This window comes from Notolepis coatsorum (assembly GCF_963971535.1).
Source record: "Notolepis coatsorum genome assembly, chromosome: 8".
Lineage (NCBI taxonomy): Eukaryota > Metazoa > Chordata > Actinopteri > Aulopiformes > Paralepididae > Notolepis > Notolepis coatsorum.
This window is the reverse complement of record NC_140172.1, coordinates 82,677,341-82,698,392: the sequence shown is the minus strand read 5'-3', so window position 1 is coordinate 82,698,392 and position 21,052 is coordinate 82,677,341. Positions and strand designations below refer to the sequence as shown.

Below are 21,052 nucleotides of genomic sequence, written 5' to 3'. Positions count from 1 at the left end.
CACCGGTCTTCCTTCTCGTCAGGTAGAGTAGTGGACGTAGTCTCGTTGTCATCTGGCATCAGATGAGGCACTTCACTGCTGTCGATACTGCGCAGATCAATCCCTCATTCGACGACCTTTACACCGGGCGTTGGTTCCTGGTTCATCGGGTTGCGGTTGGTCCAGGTGTCAAGATCTCTGGATCAGCTCCCATCCAGCAGGTGGCGCTGATCCCGGACGAGCCCCCAATAAACTGTTACAGGTACCAGGATATGGCACCTGATAGCAGAGATATGTTTAACCTATGAAACAGGTTGTAGTTAATCATTTGACAAAGGAAAGGTGCAGACACGATGTTATTGACTCTGGCTCCTCCCGGTTGTATATTTCAACAACATTTATTCATTCAATAGAATAATCAATCAATCATCATCATCATTGTATCATCATTGTATCATCATTGTGTCATCATTGTATCATCATTGTATCAATTAGTTACATTACTTCAATACATTCAATTATAATCCCATACTTGTTATTAATTCAAAAGCATATTCATCATTGCAACACACATTCTACCCTTTTAGGATACCCTGGTTCACTTCAATAGCATTTTCCTTTTAAATGTAGTTATCCAGTATTATATACTGTACATTGTGATTACTTATGTCTTTATACATATTTTTTGTCTTAAATATAAGCACGTGAGAAGAGAAACATTATCCTGTTAACCTCTGTCTAGACATGTCTAGGCATGTTGGAAGGGACCATAGTATGTCTTTTAACCAACACTGTCATTCTCATTGTCTGTCAAACAATTCCTTAAATCACCAATAAGTGTTACCTTTATCATCAGTCACTTATCATCAGTCATATCCACTATTCTCTAGTATACCAAAATACCTCCACACCTCAGTGTTATCCATAGTTGTGTTCCTGTCTCAAGTTCTATTGAAACTCAAATGTGCACTGAAAGTACATTTATATATATATTTGTATCGGGCCGTTCTCAACCCTACTAGGAATTTGCTAAACCGTGACCATGGTATAACTCAAGGGAATAGATTTATATTTACATTTAACTGAGGGCGCAATAGAGAGAGAGAGAGAGAGAGAGAGAGAGAGAGAGAGAGAGAGAGAGAGAGAGAGAGAGCATGTGGTACAGCCCCGGTACTTAGCTACCTGCTTGGTAGGGTAAGCTAAAGTACTTTCCCTCTAACCATCTTGTACACAATATACACATTTACTACACAGCAATTCAACCCAACACAGTATGTATTTCAAAACATAAACCTTTATAATCCCCTTGGAGATACTTAACTTCGACACGTTAGTGCTTAAATGGACAATTGTGTTCCAACACTATTTAAATGTACCAACGAAACGTGGCGCCGTCAATAGACGGTCTGCTTCTCAACCACGTTACCTGTCGTCTTAAACTTCTTAAACTTGACTCAAACATCGACAATAGTTACTTCATTTGAACCCTCGACATTGCATGTATCCTTGTTAACCTTTATGTGTGTTTTGTAGTATATTACCCACCTATGAAACAGGTTGTAGTTAATCATTTGACAAAGGAAAGGTGCAGACACGATGTTATTGACTCTGGCTCCTCCCGGTTGTGAGGCTGAGATTGCCTCGTGCGTTCCTAAGCACACAGTAACGGGTCCCTGGAAGGCGAAGTCACTAAACACCAGTCCTATACCGCCACCTATTGACCAGATTATGTTAATGTCTCCCATTACATATAAATGACTCTTCTAACTTGTTTCTGATGGAGGTAATCCTGTACCCATATGTTCACACTGTTTTGACACATAATCTAAAGATATTAACATGATACCACTTCTAGTGGGCATCACACCTGCACGGGACAGAGAAGCATCCGCTCTAGAATCCCGGGATCACCAGGACCTAGCGCGGCCCACTAGATTAGCCATCATGGGCGTCAGACCAAGATCCCCCGACCGCCGTTTAAGCCGAGCAGATTCGTAAATTGTTAGCTAACCCCCACAGCATCAACAACAACCAGAGCTCGCAAGCAAAACAGTACGTACCCAACCTGGAAACAACCGCTTCTCACAACAGTCGGTGCGTCCTACAGTCCAGCTGTGTTGCTGGTAACCCCATCCAGCCGCAGCAAGGAGGATTGTAGTTGGGAAGCATGTCAGCGGCGTGAGCTCCTAATACGAAAAAGCCGGTGAAGGTCGGAATGATCCAGACACTCCAGTAACGAAGACAATATCGCCGTATTTTCTCGAAAATAGTGAGAGAGAAAATAAAGATATGATGTCAACGTATCTCCTTGTTCTTCCTTTCCTCAGACTAATATTTTTCTCCACGTCAAGTGGGCATGTGAGCAGCACTTAGCTTGTGATGAAATTTGCGAAGGAGATGAGTGTGTGGCCCCACCCCTGCTTATGTAGGTAAGCGGATGGGGGTGTGGCCAGATGAATGCTGGCATGTAAAGGTACATGGTGGAATTTTTTATTCAGTGTATATATGCTGAAGCGAGATATATGCAGACAGGTGCTGAGCAAGCCATAACGCTACAGAACTGGAATATGTTGTGCCTTTACACATATGTTGGATTATGTAATTGGTTTGTCATGACAAACAAATAAAAAAATCGCGATTTACCCGGTGGCTACAACAACACGCAGTGACGAAATAGAGAAAAACCCGCTGACCCTCGGTCGGGGGACAACATTACTATATCTAAAACAGCCCACACACACACACACCACACATCCTGCACTGTCTCACACACAAACACACTACAGGTAAATTTAAATATTTAGTATAACTATATTGTAACTGAGGGGTACAATTCCCTGACTGTATTGATAAGTATGGTATCATTAAACCACTACCGCTTTATGTACTTTAACTACTGGCCATACAGTACACGATATCTAAATATGATGAACACTTTCCCACAATGAAATCGGGTCCACACAAAGGTAATAATCAAATATTTAATATATAGCAAAAGGTACATATAATAGTTACTATTACATTTATGATTTGAATGCACTTGTAAGGCAAATGAGTACTCGTAGGCAAATCAACACTGAATGTCCAATCTCTGGTTACGCAGGAAGCAAGTATACAACCTGGCTCTTAGGGAATTAGATCTATGGTACTCTTAATGATATAGCAGGATAATTCTGGAAGGGGTCCTCCCGGTTGTAGGCCGGTAAGGGGGGTAGGAGAGCCGTCGGCAGTAGCCCGTCTGGTCAACGATTTCTAGAGAGAATTCAGGTACAGAAGACAGTGCAGTAGAATCTTGATCCACAGATGAATACACCTTGGCTCTCTTGTAGGTTGTAGCTGTAGCTGTAGGTCCACAATGAAGAAGAAGCGAGGCGACCTCAGTCTGGTCTGAGCGCCGTCTCACCTTGACTCCTCTCGGGGTAAATCCAACACTCACCGGTGTTGGCGATTATCCGCTCCACAAATCAAAGTACCAAAGCAAATATATATTCCATGCCGCATAGGGCTCAGCAGTCGTCGGGTAGGTAATCCAATGTACAGGTCCACTCGGTCCTCGCCTAGAACTCCTCGGATGAAAGCGCCACGTGTGGTCTGCCCAACCTGGCTAAGACTCTAGATAACACGAGGAAGCGATGGGGATGCTGCTCACTTTAGAACTCTAACCGCACGATGCACCATACATAATAGACTATTATTAACCTAATAGAAATACGTCGCACTCGACGGTACAGTGCCAAACTCTGACAATTCAGCTATTAATTCGCACGAGGTATCAATGCTATTCTAAGGCCAAACAGGCCATACTACACCGCACGCGGTATCATGGGTGAGGCTTCACGTTCCGTTACTTAGTTGGGTAGAAGGGTAAAGGACTAAGGGATAAGAGGACTTCTACATTTACTTGCGCCATATTTATATGCACGGTGAACAAATAGTGCCACTCTCCTTTCGGTAGCCGTATTCCTGCGCAGAGCCGGGGCTAGTAGAGACATGTCTCGTCGGTACCATTGAACTTGGCTCCAAGGGGCTTGTCTCCTGGCGCCAGGTCCTTGTCCAATAAGAGAATGAACTATTATGGGCTATAGTAGACTAAAGGGATATTCCGTGTATATGTACAAGGAATATACAAGGGATATCAAACGATATACAAATACTATTCAATATATATCCATAAATAAATATATATATTCGGTTTAATCTGATCCTTCACAACATATATTGTATAGTATATTGTATAGTAGTGTATATAGGACTCATTACCTTTCATTCGTAAGCTTAGCATTGTATTATATTTTATCTTAGTACTTTTTATCATGTCTATTTTATTATCTATTCTATTTTATTCTTTGTATTTTTTGCACAATCAAGGCGGGCATGGCCACCTTCATTTCACTACAGGTCTTGTGTATGTATGTGACAAATAAATCTCTTGAATCTTGAATCTGTTCACAGTTATTTCACACCTCTAACTCAATCACCCTGAGCATCGGGTCCCCCCAGGGCTGTGTTCTCAGCCCCCTGCTGTATTCACTAGTGTACACACATGACTGTGTGGCCAGGTTCAGCTCCAACTCCATAGTGAAGTTTGCGGACGACACGTGGTGGTGGGGCTGATTTCTAACAATGACGAGAAGGCCTATCGGGAGGAGGTTGATGTACTGGCACGTTGGTGCCGGGATAACAGCCTACTCCTGAACATTGGTAAAACCAAGGAGCTGATGGTGGATTTTAGGAGAATAGAGCAGGGGACACACAAGCCACTGTGGATAAATGGGGCTATCGTGACAGGGTGAGCAGTTTTAAGTACCTGGGAGTCCACATCACAGAGGACCTGACATGTGTGTAAAAGTAAAAGTGACAAGAATAGCCTGCCGCCTGTCATTAAGTCTATATCCAGCTGCAGATGGAGGTATCCAGTCCAAGATCAGCGAGCTTAGAGACAAGTTTGGAGGCAATGATGGTGTAAACTACTGATGAGTTGGTCACAGTCAACCAGCACCTGCTAATGGGTCTGTCCCTTTAGCTCAGCTGGTTAGTGTGTAAACTACAGTCAACCAGCGTCTGCTAATGGGTGTGACCCTTTAGCTCAGCTGGTTAGTATGGTTGCCTATAGATCCTATAGTCCCAGGTTTAAATCCACTCAGTTACAATGGTGTTGAATGCTGAGTTGTAATCAATGAAGTGCATTCTCACATTATGTCAGTCTTCCCTTTGTCCAGGTGGCGTCTATTCTTTCCCCAATACATTTCCAGTTCCGCGTTCGCCTTCTGCGATCTGATTGGCCACTGACTCTACGCCCAAACAGCGCGTTACGCTAATAACGTATTGTTTTCATCTCTCTATATTAACGTGATTCCATCAACACAACATATCTCTCTATATTAACGTGATTCCATCAACACAACATAAATGTTCAAAACACGACAAGACAGTGGTCTGGGGCTCGCAGGACGGTGGTCTGGGGCTCGCGGGTCGGTGGCCTGGGACTGCGGGACGGTGGTCTGGGGGTCGCGGGACGGTCCACACACCGCTATCAGTGTTCTTCTTCCCCGCCAATGAAGTATTCACCCAAAGACCCAATACCGTGGCAACAACTACCACACTACCGGTAGAATAAGTGCCGAGAACCGTGGGAAGTGATGCAAACTGTCTTGTCGTGTTTTGAACATTTATGTTGTGTTGATGGAATCACGTTAATATAGAGAGATGAAAACAATACGTTATTAGCGTAACGCTACGTTATTAGCGTAACACGCTGTTTGGGCGTAGAGTCAGTGGCCAATCGGATTGCAGAAGGCGAACGCGGAACTGGAAATGTATTGGGGAAAGAATAGACGTGTCCAGGTGAGTGTGGTGTGTATGTCGCCAGGGCGATGTCATCATCTGTGGCCCTGTTTGGTCTGTACGCAGGGGTGCAGTCGTAATATCAGAACTGCCTGGACACCACGCGCACTTCTGCATCACTGTCTGTACGTGAACTGAAAGGGGGTCTAACTTAGTACTAGTACTTGAAACCTTTTATAACCGTTATCATCATACCATTTGTATTGCATAGGTTCGATTGAATGCTTAGTGTGTTGTTTTTATGCTGAAAATATAGCTTTTTCAATAACTTGTATTATATATGTGCTTTAGACCTGCTGGTCTCTGACAAGAACAAGTTACAGGTTGAAAAAACCCTCAGCTCGGAACTAGGCAAAATCTGCATATTATGGCTCGCCGACAACAAACATCATTACACATGGCCAAAACAGAGTCCATTCTCTTCGGTTCAAATAACAAACTCAGCAAGACCGACAGCTTCTCAGTTACAGTGGGTGACAATATTGTCACAAGGAAAGATGAAATTACCTACCTGGGTTCCATCCTAGAGGCTAATCTTTCCTGTGACAAAATGGCATCCAATGTAATAAAAAAAGTCAATCAACGAACTCTATTCTTGTACCGGATCTCCTCTCTGGTAAACAAGAATACCCTGAAGACTCTGGCAGGAGCACTCATTCAAGGGTACTACGACTATGCTTGCACCTCATGGTACCAAAGCACCTCAAAGGCACTAAAAACCAAATTACAAACATCTCAAAACAAACTAGTCAGACTACTGCTTGACCTGACTCCTAGAACCCACCTCACCCCTGCACACTTTGCCAACCTAGGATGGCTTAGAGTAGACGACAGAGTACAGCAACTTGCAATGGGCCTGGTCTACAAGATACACTACACGACCAAGGTACCCATGTACATGTCAAAATACTTCCCAAAGGTCAGTGAATACCACGATCACAACACCAGAGGGAGCTCCACAAATCATGTAAAACCCAGATTCGGCTCAAACAAGGGACTAAACACGTTTCACAATTATGCCACAACAATGTGGAACGCCCTACCCAAAGCTGTAAAGGAATGTGAATCACTACCCACCTTCAAAAACACTCTCAAAGAACACCTACGGGAGACTGCAATTCAAAACTGGCCCCTACAAATGTCCTAACCCAGTTGTACAATAAAGACCAAGCATGGCTTTGTCAGTATTCCAACGTACCCAACCCCCCCCCCCCCCCCACCTCCAATGTACAGCCCCACCCAACCCCACCCCACCTACCCAACCTCCTCCAATGTACAGTTTCTATGTCAAATGTATGTCAGTATTCCAATGTACTGTGTCTCCCTACCCAACCCCCCCCACCTCCAATGTACAGCCCCACCCCACCTACCCAACCTCCTCCAATGCACAGTGTCTATGTCAAATGTATATACTGTAGTGCTGAGAGAAAGGAGTCGGAGGCGGTGTCTCGAAGCTAAACCTAATTCCTTTATTAATCATCAGCGTAACAACAAGTCGACGTAGTCGAGTCGACAGTAAGTAAGAATGCCGGTGGCAGGAAGTGCCACACTATAAATCGTCCGGGGGGAACTACTATTCCCAACAACAGTTCTGTGTGAATTATGTACAGTCACTACACAAGCCCCCCCAGAATTCACTCATAGTCAAAATCCCCCCGGCGTGGGGGAACAACTGCCCGGCCTCTGCGTGTGCGGAAAACCGGGGGCGGGGAGGGCGGAGCGGCATAAGTGCTCGCGCCGTCCACGACACCCGGGGGCACGAAACGGCCTCGGCGAGCGCGGAAAACCGGGGGCGGAGAGGGGAAAGCGGCGCAAGCGCCCGTACCCTCTCCGACACCCGGGGGCACTGGCATCGGTGAGGCTGCCGGTGGCTCTGTGGGAGGCGGCTCCCGGGGCAACGGCGGACGACCCCTGCGGGGGGGAAGGGCCAACTCCAAAGGTTGGGAAACGTCTACGTGAGCGGGCTTGATCCTGTCTATTGACACGGTCTCCGTCCTACCGCCCATGTCGACCATGAGGTCCTTATTACCGTGTCGCAGGCAGGGGTGCAGTCGTAATATGGGCGGAGGCCAAACGGTATCCTATTATTATGCAAAGTCTAGGCACTTATCACCTAGACTTTGCATAATAATAGGATGCGCGCACTTCGAAGCCCAAGCGCCGTTTGACCCAGCACTGCACCACTGGTCGCAGGACCCTAAACGGGCCATCGTAAGGGGGGCGTAGGGGCCCACGGTGCACGTCGTGGCGAACAAAAACGTACTCCGCCGTGTGCAGGCTGCGCGGCACCCGGGAAACGGGGGTACCATGCTGCGACGTGGGAATCGGGGCGAAGGTCTGAGCCGCTTCCCGCAGGGTGGAACGCTGGCTGGCCGCGGACCAAGGGGTTGTCGCGTCCGGAATGAAATCCCCCGGGACGCTCAATGTCTGGCCGTATAACAGCTCCGCGGACGAGGACTGCAGGTCTTCTTTGGGGGCGCTCCTAAGTCCGAGCATGACCCACGGCAGCTTATCCACCCAGTTGCTGTCCGTCAGGCCTGCGCGCAGCGCCGCCTTCATGGACCGGTGGAAACGTTCGCATAGCCCGTTGGCCTGCGGGTGGTACGCGGTTGTACGGTGCAGCTTAACCCCCAGGCCGCTGGCGACCGCGTTCCAGAGCTCCGAGGTGAACTGCGAGCCCCGGTCGGAGGAGAGGTCGGACGGGGTACCGAAACGTGCGATCCACGTGCTGATAAAGGCGCGGGCCACGTCGGAAGAAGATGTCGAAGCGAGGGGAACGGCTTCCGGCCATCGGGTGGTCCTGTCCACCATAGTGAACAGGTAGGTAAACCCGTGAGAGGAAGGAAGCGGGCCCACGAGGTCAACGTTGACGTGGTCGAACCTCCTCTCGGGAACCACGAATGTCACAAGCGGGGCCTTGGTATGTCGGTGCACTTTAGCCCGTTGGCAGGACACACACGCGTCGACCCAGGCCATCACGTCTTTCTTGAGCCCTCGCCACACAAATTTCTGTGACACCAACCTGCTCGAAGGCTTCCTACCGGGGTGAGACAGATCGTGCACCGCCTCGAAAGCCCGCCTGCGCCAGCCTATAGGGACCAGCGGCCGGGGGTGCCCGGTGGAGAGGTCACAGAGCAGGGACGCGCCCGAGCCGCCAATCGCGACGTCTCTGAGGCGCAGACTGGTATCCGCTGTCCTGAGGGCCTGGATGTCGTGGTCGGAGGCCTGTTCCGAGCCCATGGCGACGTAGTCGAGGCCCAGTTGCACAGCTCCGATGACGACCCTGGATAGGCAGTCTGCGACCACGTTGGCTTTCCCGGCGATATGCTGTATGTCTGTCGTGTATTCCGAAATATACGAGAGTTGGCGCTGTTGTCGCGCGGACCACGGTTCAGCCACCTTAGACATGGAAAACGTGAGGGGTTTGTGGTCGACGAAAGCCGTAAACTCCCGGCCCTCCAGCATGAAACGAAAATGGCGCACCGCCAACCAGAGGCCTAGGAGCTCTCTGTCAAATGCGCTGTACTTGCGCTCTCTGGGGGTCAGTTGACGGCTGAAAAACGCCAGCGGTTGCCAGGCGCCGTCAACGTACTGTTCATGCACCGCGCCCACCGCGTAGTCTGACGCGTCGGTGGTAATGGCGACCGGGGCCCCCGGTGACGGGTGAGCCAACATGGCTGCATCCGCCAGGGCCGTCTTGGTGTAAGCGGCGAGCGGCCCCCCTCCTGTCGATGAGATGTCCGAGGAACTGTATGGAGGTCAACCCGAACTGGCACTTAGCCGGGTTGATGATTAGGCCGTGTTGGCCAAGCCTCGTAAAGAGGCACCGGAGGTGCGCCAGGTGCTCTTCGGGCGAGGAGCTGGCAACGAGGATGTCGTCCAGGTAGACAAAAATAAACGGCATGTCTCTGAGCGTCGAGTCCATTAGCCTCTGGAAAGACTGTGCCGCGTTCTTAAGTCCGAAACGGCATCCGTAGGAACTCGAATAGACCGAAGGGTGTTACCACCACCGTCTTCGGGACGTCCAAGGGGTGTACCGGCACTTGGTGGTAACCGCGTACCAGGTCTACTTTTGAAAAGAACAGCTTACCCGCCAGGTGCCCTGAGAAGTCCTGGATGTGGGGGACCGGGTAGCGGTCTGGCGTGGTAGCATCGTTGAGGCGTCTGTAGTCACCGCACGGTCTCCATCCCCCGTCCGCTTTGGGCACGATGTGCAGCGGCGAGGCCCAGGGGCTGTCCGAGCGTCGGATAATCCCCAACCTCTCCATGTTGGCGAACTCTGACCTAGCGACTGCTAGTCTGTCAGGGTTGAGCCGGCGGGCCCTAGCGTAGACGGGAGCTCCTTGAGTCTCGATGTGATGCTCGACCCCGTGTTTGGTGGTCGTGGCCGAGAACGTAGGCTGTCTCAAGCCGGGAAACTCCCGCAGTAGGCGTTGGTACAGGTCACCTTCTGCGAGCGAGCTGGCCTGCCCGCTGTATACTACTTCATTGCGCACACATGACAAGGAAGCATATGTCTGGGCGTCTACCAGGCGGCCGTGCCTCACGTCCACGAGGAGCCCATGTGCACAGAGGAAATCCGCCCCGAGTAGTGGGAACGAGATGTCGGCCGTGACAAACTCCCACGTGAACCGCTGTCCCCCAAAACACAACTCCACGGTCCTCGTGCCGTAGGTGCGGATCGGGTTACCGTTGGCGGTCGTCAGTCGCGGACCCCCCTCCCCGCCGGCGGTGTCCTCCACCGTCGCCGGTAGGACGCTCCTCTGTGCTCCGGTGTCGCAGAGGAATTTTCGACCGGAGAGTGTGTCCTTAATGAAGAGTAGCCTGTTCGACGTACCTGCGCTCACGGCCGCTACTGGGCGCAGGTGTTGGCGTTTCCCGCCCTGACAAAAGTACAAGGTGGGCGGCACTTTGTTGCTTTCGCGCCGAAGCGTGCATGGAAATAACACAGGCCTGTGTCATTATTGCCGTCGGTCGCGGTGCCTCTCTCCATCTTCGCCCCTCGGGGCTAGCACCTCTGGGGCTAAGTGCTGCGTGGCCAGGTAGAACCGGTCCGCCTCTTCTGCCAGAGCGCGGGGATCCACAATATTTGTATTGGCAAGTGCCGTCTGTACCCGTGGCGCCATGTGTCTGAGGAACAGCTCTTTAAATAAAAAATTTGGCTGTTCGGCGCCCAGTAGGTTCAGCATCATCTCCATATGCTCTGACGGTTTGCTGTCTCCCAAGCCTCGTATATCCAGCAAGCGTCGGGCCCGCTCAGACTGTGATAACTCAAAAATCCTGAGTAGGTGCGTCTTAAACGCCTCATATTTATTCTGGGCCGGTGGAGCGGTAATGAAGCCTACCGTCCTCGCCGCCGTAGTGTTGTTCAGACTCGAGACGACGTGGAAGTATTTTGCGGCGTCATCCACGATTCCCCGTAGGGCGAATTGCGCCTCAGTTTGGGCGAACCAAGCAGCTGCCGACTGCTCCCAAAACTCAGGCAGTCTGAGAAAAACAACGTTGTTTGCCATGTTTGTCGTATTCTCCGTCTCGGAAACTTCTTCGAGACTAATGTCGGGGTCACCAGTGTAGTGCTGAGAGAAAGGAGTCGGAGGCGGTGTCTCGAAGCTAAACCTAATTCCTTTATTAATCATCAGCGTAACAACAAGTCGACGTAGTCGAGTCGACAGTAAGTAAGAATGCCGGTGGCAGGAAGTGCCACACTATAAATCGTCCGGGGGGAACTACTATTCCCAACAACAGTTCTGTGTGAATTATGTACAGTCACTACAATACACTCTTTCTGGATTTTTTTAGTATCACAAACAGTACTGTATTTGAAAATCTGGTATGTCATAAATGTATAGATGTAGCAGTACTGTCTATCTGTATGTCGTGTTTGTCATATGATGAATTGAAAATGGGGGACCCTGATGGAAACAAGACGAAAGTCTTTCTCAGGTCTGCATCCTCTTAACAATTGTATGTATTGAGCTGTACTGTACTGTACCCATTCTGCAATCTGTTAAACTTTTCAATCAATCAATCAATCAATCAATCAATCAATCAATCAATCAATCAATCAATCAATCAATCAATCAATGTAGAATCGTTATTTTATTTTGAAAAACCCCGACCGGAAGTGCACATGTCCAGAGAGTTCAGCAGCAGCAGCCCGTCTCAACCAGGTCTCTGCTGTCAGCTGTCAACAAGGATTCACATCAAACCCACCAACGATCTTTCAGACACAGAAGAAAATGATCATAACACGAACATTTCCCACAACAGCCTGGAACAAATACTTGTATTTTTAGTCCTTCTGGTAAGTTATATTCCATTTTGGAGTGGTTGTCATGCTAGCTTGTGTCAGCTGGCTGGCTAGCTTGTGTTTGCAAGCTGGAGAATCACAATTACGGTCTAATGCGAAGTGCTACTGCTAACCTAGCTGGCTTGGCTAGCTAGCGTATGTTAGCTAACATTGTAGATCATGCCATAATGTGTTGATGTCTAGGCTCGTTGGCGAGCTAGTAGGTAATAGCAGGGATAATAGGTAATTACAGAGCGATTCTGACTCCTAGAGAACGTGTTTATGAGTTTATGAGTCTGATTAGCTGTTTAGGCAGATAATCAGTTTACAAACAGACATTAAACGATAACTGTTTCTCAGTTTCTAGCTAGTATGAGGCATTAGTGGTAGTTATAATGTATTTATAAGAACATGCCTTTTTCTGCCCAATGTATTTATAAGAACAGACCTTTCCACCCCTGCTCAAGGGCAAATATGATTTTCTCATACTTGGCAAGTTTGTCATGTCAGCAGACAGCAGCCAATTGAACGATGCCTTTATCATTGAATATGAGTAGCATGCTTAACAATTATTTGTAAATATATATTAACCTAATCTTTGAAATATAATATAATGCCTTTATTGTCATTGTGCATTACGTTTGCTGTGCAGCTCCTACAAATTTGGTTGATTTAACATTACACACACACACACACACATTATATATATATTATTTCTACATATTTTTGTAAAGATGAGACTCTTCTTGTGGATCCAAAGTGCCCAATTAGGGGGTGACAGGGGTTCAGGGGGTAGAGCAGTCGTCTGGTAATCCAGAGGTTCCCGGTTCGATTCCTGCTCTTCCCGGGCAGCGTGTGGAAGTGTCCTTGAGCAAGACACTTAACCCCTAATTGCTCCTGATGAGCAAGGTTGGCACCTTGCATGGTTGCCTCTGCCGTCGGTGTGTGAATGTGTAAGTGAATGGGTAAAATGTGAAGAACAAAACCCCTAATTGCTCCTGATGAGCAAGGTTGGCACCTTGCATGGTTGCCTCTGCCGTCGGTGTGTGAATGTGTGAGTGAATGGGTAAAATGTGAAGAACAAATTGTAAAGCGCTTTGGATAAAAGCACTATATAAATGCACCATTTACCATTTATTATATGTGTGTGTGTGTTTTTTTTTACAGTATTGTAATAATACTTGCCATTGCAAGATCCATGACGGTATACCTTAATATTTTGTATACTTCCCTAGTCTGTGGGTCCATCCAAATATATCACAATCGAAAGTCCCTTTTGGGGGATATTTGAAAATGACCTAATAATCACTCCCTCTGCGGCCGTCCACTGTCCAGTTGTTTCAGATTTCAGCATGCCGGTCGAGAGTGGAAGCAGTGCCGCCCGCCAGGCCAAGCAGAAGAGGAAGTCTCACAGCCTGTCTATCAGGAGGACCAACAGCACGGAGCAGGAGCGCATGGGTCTGCAGAGAGACATCCTGGAGGGACAGGTGAGGAGGAGACACAGTGGTGTCTGAAGAGCCTTGGTAGTCTTACCCCTTTCACTAGCACACTACAGAAGGTTAACCCTTTCACTACCACACTACAGATGGTAGTGAAAGGGTTAACTTTCTGTATTGCCGCAGTGAAAGGGTTAACTATGGTAGCGTGGTAGTGAAAAGGTTAACCTTCTGTAGTGTGGTAGTGAAAGGGTTAACCCTTTGTCGTGTGGTAGTGAAAGGGTTAACCTTGATACGGCTCTTTCTTCACTAAGCACCTGTTCTGGGGGGAAGGTTACATAACAGGGCGTGTCCTTCAGCTGCTGTAGAAACAGCTCGTTAGGGATGCATTGATACTGGCGTTGGATATTTAGAATTTGACCAATGCTAAAAAATTTGTAGTGGTATATTTTGACATTGTGTAACATTTCCTAAGTCAGCGCACATCGAATGTGAATGATGTCCTTCCTGTCTGCCTGTTTACCCCACCCCCACGAGTAGAACACTTAGGCAGTGTTCCTGGCTCCAAAAAGCACAAGTCAATTAAATCTAATTTATTGCTTCTGACTTCACAGCGAGCAATAACAGTTTGTTTAGGCTTGTTTGTCTGAAGACTTCAAACCCTGGCTAAACGGCAAGGAGTACATACGTACAAAAGTATGTCATTTTCCCCAGCGCAAAATCCATTTTCCATAATATGTCCCCTTTAACCCTTTCACTACCACATGTCTGTAGTGTGTTAGTGAAAGGTTGACCGTCTGTAGTGTGGTAGTGAAAGGTTAACCTTCTGTAGTGTGGTAGTGAAATGGTTAACCTTCTGTAGTGTGGTAACCGTCTGTAGTGTGGTAGTGAAAGGTTAACCTTCTGTAGTGTGGTAGTGAAAGGGTTAACCTTATGTAGTGTGGTGGTGAAAGGGTTAACCGTCTGTAGTGTGGTAGTGAAAGGGTTAACCTTCTGTAGTGTGGTAGTGAAAGGTTAACCTTCTGTAGTGTGGTAGTGAAAGGGTTAACCCTTTGGTAGAGTGGTAGTGAAAGGGTTAACCGTCTGTAGTGTGGTAGTGAAAGGGTTAACCTTCTGTAGTGTGGTAGTAAAAGGGTTAACCGTCTGTAGTGTGGTAGTGAAAGGTTAACCGCCTGTAGTGTGGTAGTGAAAGGTTAACTTTCTGTAGTGTGGTAGTGAAAGGGTTAACCCTTTGGTAGAGTGGTAGTGAAAGGGTTAAAGTCTAATATTCAGAATGGGTACCAGCAGGAGTACATTGGTATTGTTGTCTCCTTATTGTCAGCATTTATTATCTACATCCACATTATTGCCGCAGCCATACCCATTGATTTTGAATGAAGGATGCTAATGGTGATAGCATGCTATTTCAACTCGTATAGCAGTGCAAAAACCTTCTTGTGACAGGTGCCTGGATGACAATTAGAGGTGGGGGAAAGTATCGCCACATTAACTCCTGAGTTAATATTTAACCTTTTTCTCCTGGCCAGATAAATCAAGTCCTTTACCAACAGGGTTCGCACAAGGTCCTTGAAGTGCTTAAAGTGCTTGATTTTTTTATAAAAAAAAGTCAAGGCCTGGAATTCCTTGAAAACAGCGCATTTTTAACAAGGTGCTTAAAAAGTGTTTGAAATTAAAATCAACCATTCGCATTGAATGTTTTGTTCATCCATGATGAAATTGTTCTGAATCAAGAAATAATTTTTTTGTTCCATCTTAATAAAATCTAACGAGTTGCTGTCTCACGCGCTCCAACTGCTTTTCCTCATTTCTTCGTGTGTGGTGCTCTAGCTTGCTCTAGCTGGCAAGCAGGCCAAGAAGATGCTTAAAAAAACTGCTTTTAAAAGTTAATTGTATCCTTCGAGTGACATCCGTGAAAATGAAAAATAGTGATTGGAAAAGTACTTAAGTCCTTGAATTTCATTTTGCAATGTCTGTGGGAACCCTGTAACTCCTGAATGTGAATTTGTGTTTGATTGGCAACGCTCTAACAATAAATGTGTATGCACCATGAAGATTTTGGCCATGTGCATAATTAATAGGGATGTCCCGATCACATTTTTTGCTCCCGATCCGATCCCGATCATGTGATTTTGAGTATCTACCGATACCGATCTTTCCCGATCCGATCAAAAAAAAATATTATTATAAAAAAAGAAATTATAATAATAATTTCCATCCAAATTTCTCACATTACATTCACCCTGAATATTGACGTTATCCAGGTGAAAAGTTAACTTCATTCATGCGAGGCATTGCAATCCTTGACATAAATCATTTGATGTATAATTAAATCAAAGGAAATGCCTTTGTTTTGGCAAAATTCTTCTGCTCTGTGTGACAATAAATAAATGAATTATGATATGCAATTTAAAACCAAAACTAAGGCCTCAGTATGAGTTTAAGACGTGAACATGGTCATGTTTGTTGAATTAAAAAAAGGAAAAAAAATCCTGATTTCTTTTTAAATTTATTTTTGCCGATCCCGATCTTTGGAAGATCACGTGATCGGATCGGGACATCCCTAATAATTAACCTCTTTGATTCCACCACAGAGACTAGATGCAGATGTTGGCAGCCAAGCTAACAAGCTAACGTTACACAAACGTAGCTTGCTAACCTAGTTAGCGAGTTATTGTGGTTTCCTGCAACACATTGGCTTCATCCAGAGCTTCCATTATAACCAGTAATATACAATGTGTGGGTTTAGTTACATCTAGACAGTGTTGGGTGGTAACCAGTTACTAGTAACATCTTACAGTAATAGGGAGTCTGAGTCTGACATCACTTTAGTTTCCCGCACGGTCCACCCGTATAGGGATTTATCATTGGCAAAATGTATTATCGGCTATTGTAATAATTCTGCCTCATGAACATTGGCAAGCTTTCCATTTTTGCACAAAATGAGTTCCCTTCTATCACTAACATTATTGTTTAAGCATTTTTGTTTGAAATAAAATTATACGTAATTATTTTACGATTAATTGCAAATTGTTTCATGTTGAGCTATAGATTGTGGATGAATACACACAGAAAGGTACACCATGCCAATGTTCAAGCTTTATTTGTTTTAAACGAGACGATTTAGAAATGTGTCCATTGGGAATACATTGCAATTTCAAGGAGGTGGACCGGCCGGAAACAACAATAGATACTAGAAGTGGAGCAATCTTCCATTTACTTGGGTATGTAAGAATTTTCTGAAAATATGGCTAGAGCTTAAGAGGTTAAGAACACAGGCGCACACCAGTCTGTCCTATCTACGACTGCTTTTCCGCGTTTGTAAATCCTGTTCTTAGCTACGAGCGAATCCCGAAAGGAACCGTTCAAGAAAATCAGCACGAGAAGTTCGTAAATCGAGTTACAATGAAATTTGCTCGTAAATTTCTTGTGAGTCCATGGCACATTTGGGCAAATACAACGATTCTCATTCTGATTTTCAGAGGAGCCCCGATATGACCTCAAATCTCTTTGGAAGGAACTGTCTTTCATCAGTTTAAGCTCTACTTTTGATCAAGCCTGTAGGAGCTAGTAGCCTTGTTACTAAACCTTTGGCTAAGCAGGCTGCAGTCAATGTCACTGTGCTAAAGCAGATGGATTCAGAATAATAGGCTAAACAATTTGCACATTATTTTGTTGTTTAAGTGAAATTTAATCATTTTATAAAATGTAACTAACAATTTAGCATGGCAAAATTTGGAGCACTAACAGGCCATTTGAATCATGACTGTGATTTAAATAGTTTATAGTCAGTGTGAACTGTGAAGCATAGGAGCAAGTATACTGCTCCAAAATTAGTCTTGTAGTCGTTGAACTTTATTAGCTTATTAACCCATTCTCTGCCACCACTTTGATCATCCTCTGCCAGCGCTATTTGTCTATGGAGATGTTCACCTTCTTTGCAGGGCTATAACTTTTTAAATTGTATTGCTAAATTGACATTACTATGGCCCATTCAACATCAATTATCTATCGTTCAGGATGTAGGAACGTTTTACTAAAATACCATCTAAAATACCGTCTAGAGCAGGGGTGGCCAACCCGCGGCTCGCGAGCCGCATGCGGCTCTTTGCCCGTCAATGTGCGGCTCTTCCATCCATAATTTTTTTTTTTTTTTTTTTTTTTTTTTTTTTACTTTTTTTTTTTTTATGTAACTCATTCCATAAGGACGTAGAATAAACATTTACAATTTTTTTTAAATGGTCCATTTGCATGTTCTTGGTATCTGAATCTAGGGACATATATGGATCAGTGTCAGAAATAGTGTGTCTGTTACTAGGCTTGAGAAAATTGTAATGAACCAAAGGAGAATATCAATTCTATTTAAAAAAAAAAATGTATCTTTGACTGTGAATAACACCATGCTAAAATTCACCAGACCTGAAAAATCTAAGCAAATGAATAAAGGGAAGATGATTAAACAGAAGGTTTTGTAGATACAGTACTGAATTCTGCCATCTTTTTTATAATGTAAATTTCTCCACCATTTTTCATCATATTGCAACACCGTTTTTTGCAAGACGTTCACAGAAAGGTAGAGTAACTAACTGCGTTCTGTTTTATGGCAATAACGTTCAGGTTTGTGGGAGATAATCCGAAAAATAAAAGAAATTAAAAAGTAAATCCAGGAGTCAGATGATTGACTGGGGCTGGTGTGAGCTGGGTAGGGTAGTTTTTCGAAATTTGAAAGCCCTGAGTCTCTTCCTTCAAAAGACTACTCACTTTTGGCTGTGCCACTTCCTCCTGTCAATATGCGCCGGTTTCCGACTCAATGCCCTGAGATTTCTATAATCTTATATTTCACTAATAACAGTTAAAATAATTGGTAAACAAACGTAATGCTGAAAATATACACTTTTACTGTATATCTCGGGCTTAAGAGGTTAACCCTGTGAGGCCCAAATTAAAAAGAAATTAGCAACTTCAGAGGCTATAAAATAGCATTGTGAGGCTGAACAACAGGACCAATTGACTATACATGTGCTTAAAGGGGAACTATCTTATAAATGGCCTTTTACAGTGTTTACCATTGTTTCTTAGCTATGTGGACTTATATTAATAGGATATATGTCTCTAATTCTCATATTGGCGCATTCTTCCAATTCTCCTCTCACAATATTCACCCTCACTGAACTGAGTCATCTGAAAATGTGCATATCTGTGATGTCAGAGATTTCTCAGCTGCATAATAATGTGGCAGTTGATGTGGCAGTTGGCACCAGGCCACACAGTGGTTGGCACCCAGCCTCAAAAACGGCTTAAGATCTTGAGGTAGAAAAATGCGGTTTTTAGTACTTGATTAGAAATACAAAACAATGCATTTAAAAAAAAAAAAATCTAGGTGTTCCATAGACTCACAGGAATTGTGTAAAAGTGCCCAAATAGTGAAAGAAATAGTAAAATAGTTCCCCTTTAACATTTTTTAAATAAACATTATTTTTTTAAATGGCTAAAAGTGATTTTGTAATTTTGCAACCGTGGGTCTCACAGGGTACTTTTAACCCTGTGAGGCCCAAATAAAAAAGACATTAGCAACTTCAGAGGCCAGAGGGTGAGACCTATAAACACATGAAGGGTGCCGTGACTGAAAAAAAAGGTTGAGAAACGCTGGTATATGGTGTGGCTCTTTGTGGTACCACAGTCATTTTTGTGGCTCTTAGTCTCTGACTGGTTGGCCACCCCTGGTCTAGAGTATAAATATGTTTTTATCGTTTTCTGCAGTATTTCATAGAACGTGAGATATAGGCATATATTAGATTATCAAATGCAGTTTGATACCGATCAACGTTATATTAAAAATGTCAACTGTACATGGTCCTAAACGTCATGACTGATCATCTGCGGGTGAACGGAGGGGGGAGGGGGGGGTCGTTTATAATTCAATGACCGACGTTAAATGATTTATGTAGTATGGGTGATATATTGATCAGAGCAGTTTGTATCGAAAATGATAAAGAAAAACGCTGAAACTCACCCCAGTCTCCTCGTAGCGTTGGTCGATGAAAGTGGAGCAAACTGATCCCAATTATGGGATGTTGATCGATGTGATCAATTTCCGGTTTGTATATTACTAATACACGTCCAAATCATTATTGAGTTATGGCAAAGATCCATATCGACGGTGTCTGTATTGAGCCCCGGGACGATAAGCGAGTGGCCGGATGAAAATAGGGGACGGACCGAGCTCCAATGGCCACTTCCGGTTTGGCAACTCGCCGATCGGCCACCAGGTGGCGGTATTGAAGCGTTGCAGAGTTGTGATGGCTCAGACAGCATCAGCCAAGACTCCGTGGGTGAAATATGAATACCATGACGAAAATATGAAATATTGATCTCAAACACGCCTTACGGCGTGATTGGCAGACAACGCATGGCGGAGAAACCCGCCTTAACACGTGATTGGCGGAGAATGGGTTAATGGAGGCCACATTTACATTAGATTAGACTGTACTTTATCATCATTATATTTGCATACAACGAGATTGGGACTCAAACTTAAGGTGCACTAATAAGTAATAAAAGAGAAACATAAAATACTATACAGAAACATAAAATACTATACAAGAAACATAAAATACTATACAAGAAACATAAAATACTATAAACTATTTAAACTTTTTATTTTAAACTATTTTTATTATTTGCTAGATCCAAATGTGAAACACTGATTATTTGTATTACTGAATAGAGAGCCTATTAGGATGCTAGATCCTAATGTGAAACACTGTGATTTACCATACCTTGCTATGCTCGCTCATGCCTGTATTTTTTATGTCCGTTCTATTTTATAATTTTTAGACTTTTTAAACTGAATCATTTTAAACTCTTTTTATTATTTGTATTACTGAAAACTGTAAGCGGAGAGCCTATTGGGATGCTAGATCCTAATGTGAAACACTGTGATTTGCCATACCTTGCCCGCTTATGCCTGTATATTTTTTACTGTTGTGAAGCACTTTGAACTGCAACCTCTGTATGAAAAGTGATATACAAATAAAGTTATTATATTATTATTATACAATAAAGCAATGTTACAATATACAAAATAACAACAATTATACAAAATAACAGTATACAAAATAACAATCAGTGTCAGAGGTAGTGGGTGGGTATTGCACTGTGGATATTGCACTTGAGGGGTAGGATGTTGCACAGTGTGGGAGGAGGGGGAAAGGTGAATTATTAGTGCATGTTAGAGTTTCTTGCTGAAGAACAAGGAGATTATTCCCCAGCTAATTTCTGGACCTGTTGATTAAGGAGATGCCCATTCTCTTAACGTGGGTGAACAGCCTATTGAGAAAAGGGACTCACTAGCTGAAGCCTGGCAGTCGAGACCTTCATATAATGGTGATGGAGCGAAGTAGCCTGTGTTTTACACTGAGCAGTCAAGACCTTCATATATGGTGATGGAGCGAAGTAGCCTGTGTGTTATTACGCTGAGCAGTTAAGGTGTCGGGCGCTTACAAGG

The 21,052-nt window shown here is 44.9% G+C and overlaps 1 protein-coding gene across 2 annotated transcripts in view; it reads left to right on the top strand.

The window, feature by feature from the left end:
* The first annotated feature begins 11,996 nt into the window (after positions 1-11,996).
* The window catches only part of LOC311233839 (WD repeat-containing protein 37), a 110,993-nt gene continuing 101,937 nt past the window's right edge, over positions 11,997-21,052 (top strand). For both annotated transcript variants that reach the window (XM_084320879.1, XM_084320878.1), the window contains exons 1-2: positions 11,997-12,127; positions 13,448-13,599. In XM_084320879.1, coding sequence (XP_084177005.1) covers positions 13,465-13,599 — 135 coding nt within the window. In that variant the 5' untranslated portion in view covers positions 11,997-12,127; positions 13,448-13,464. The remainder of the gene's footprint in view (positions 12,128-13,447; positions 13,600-21,052) is intronic.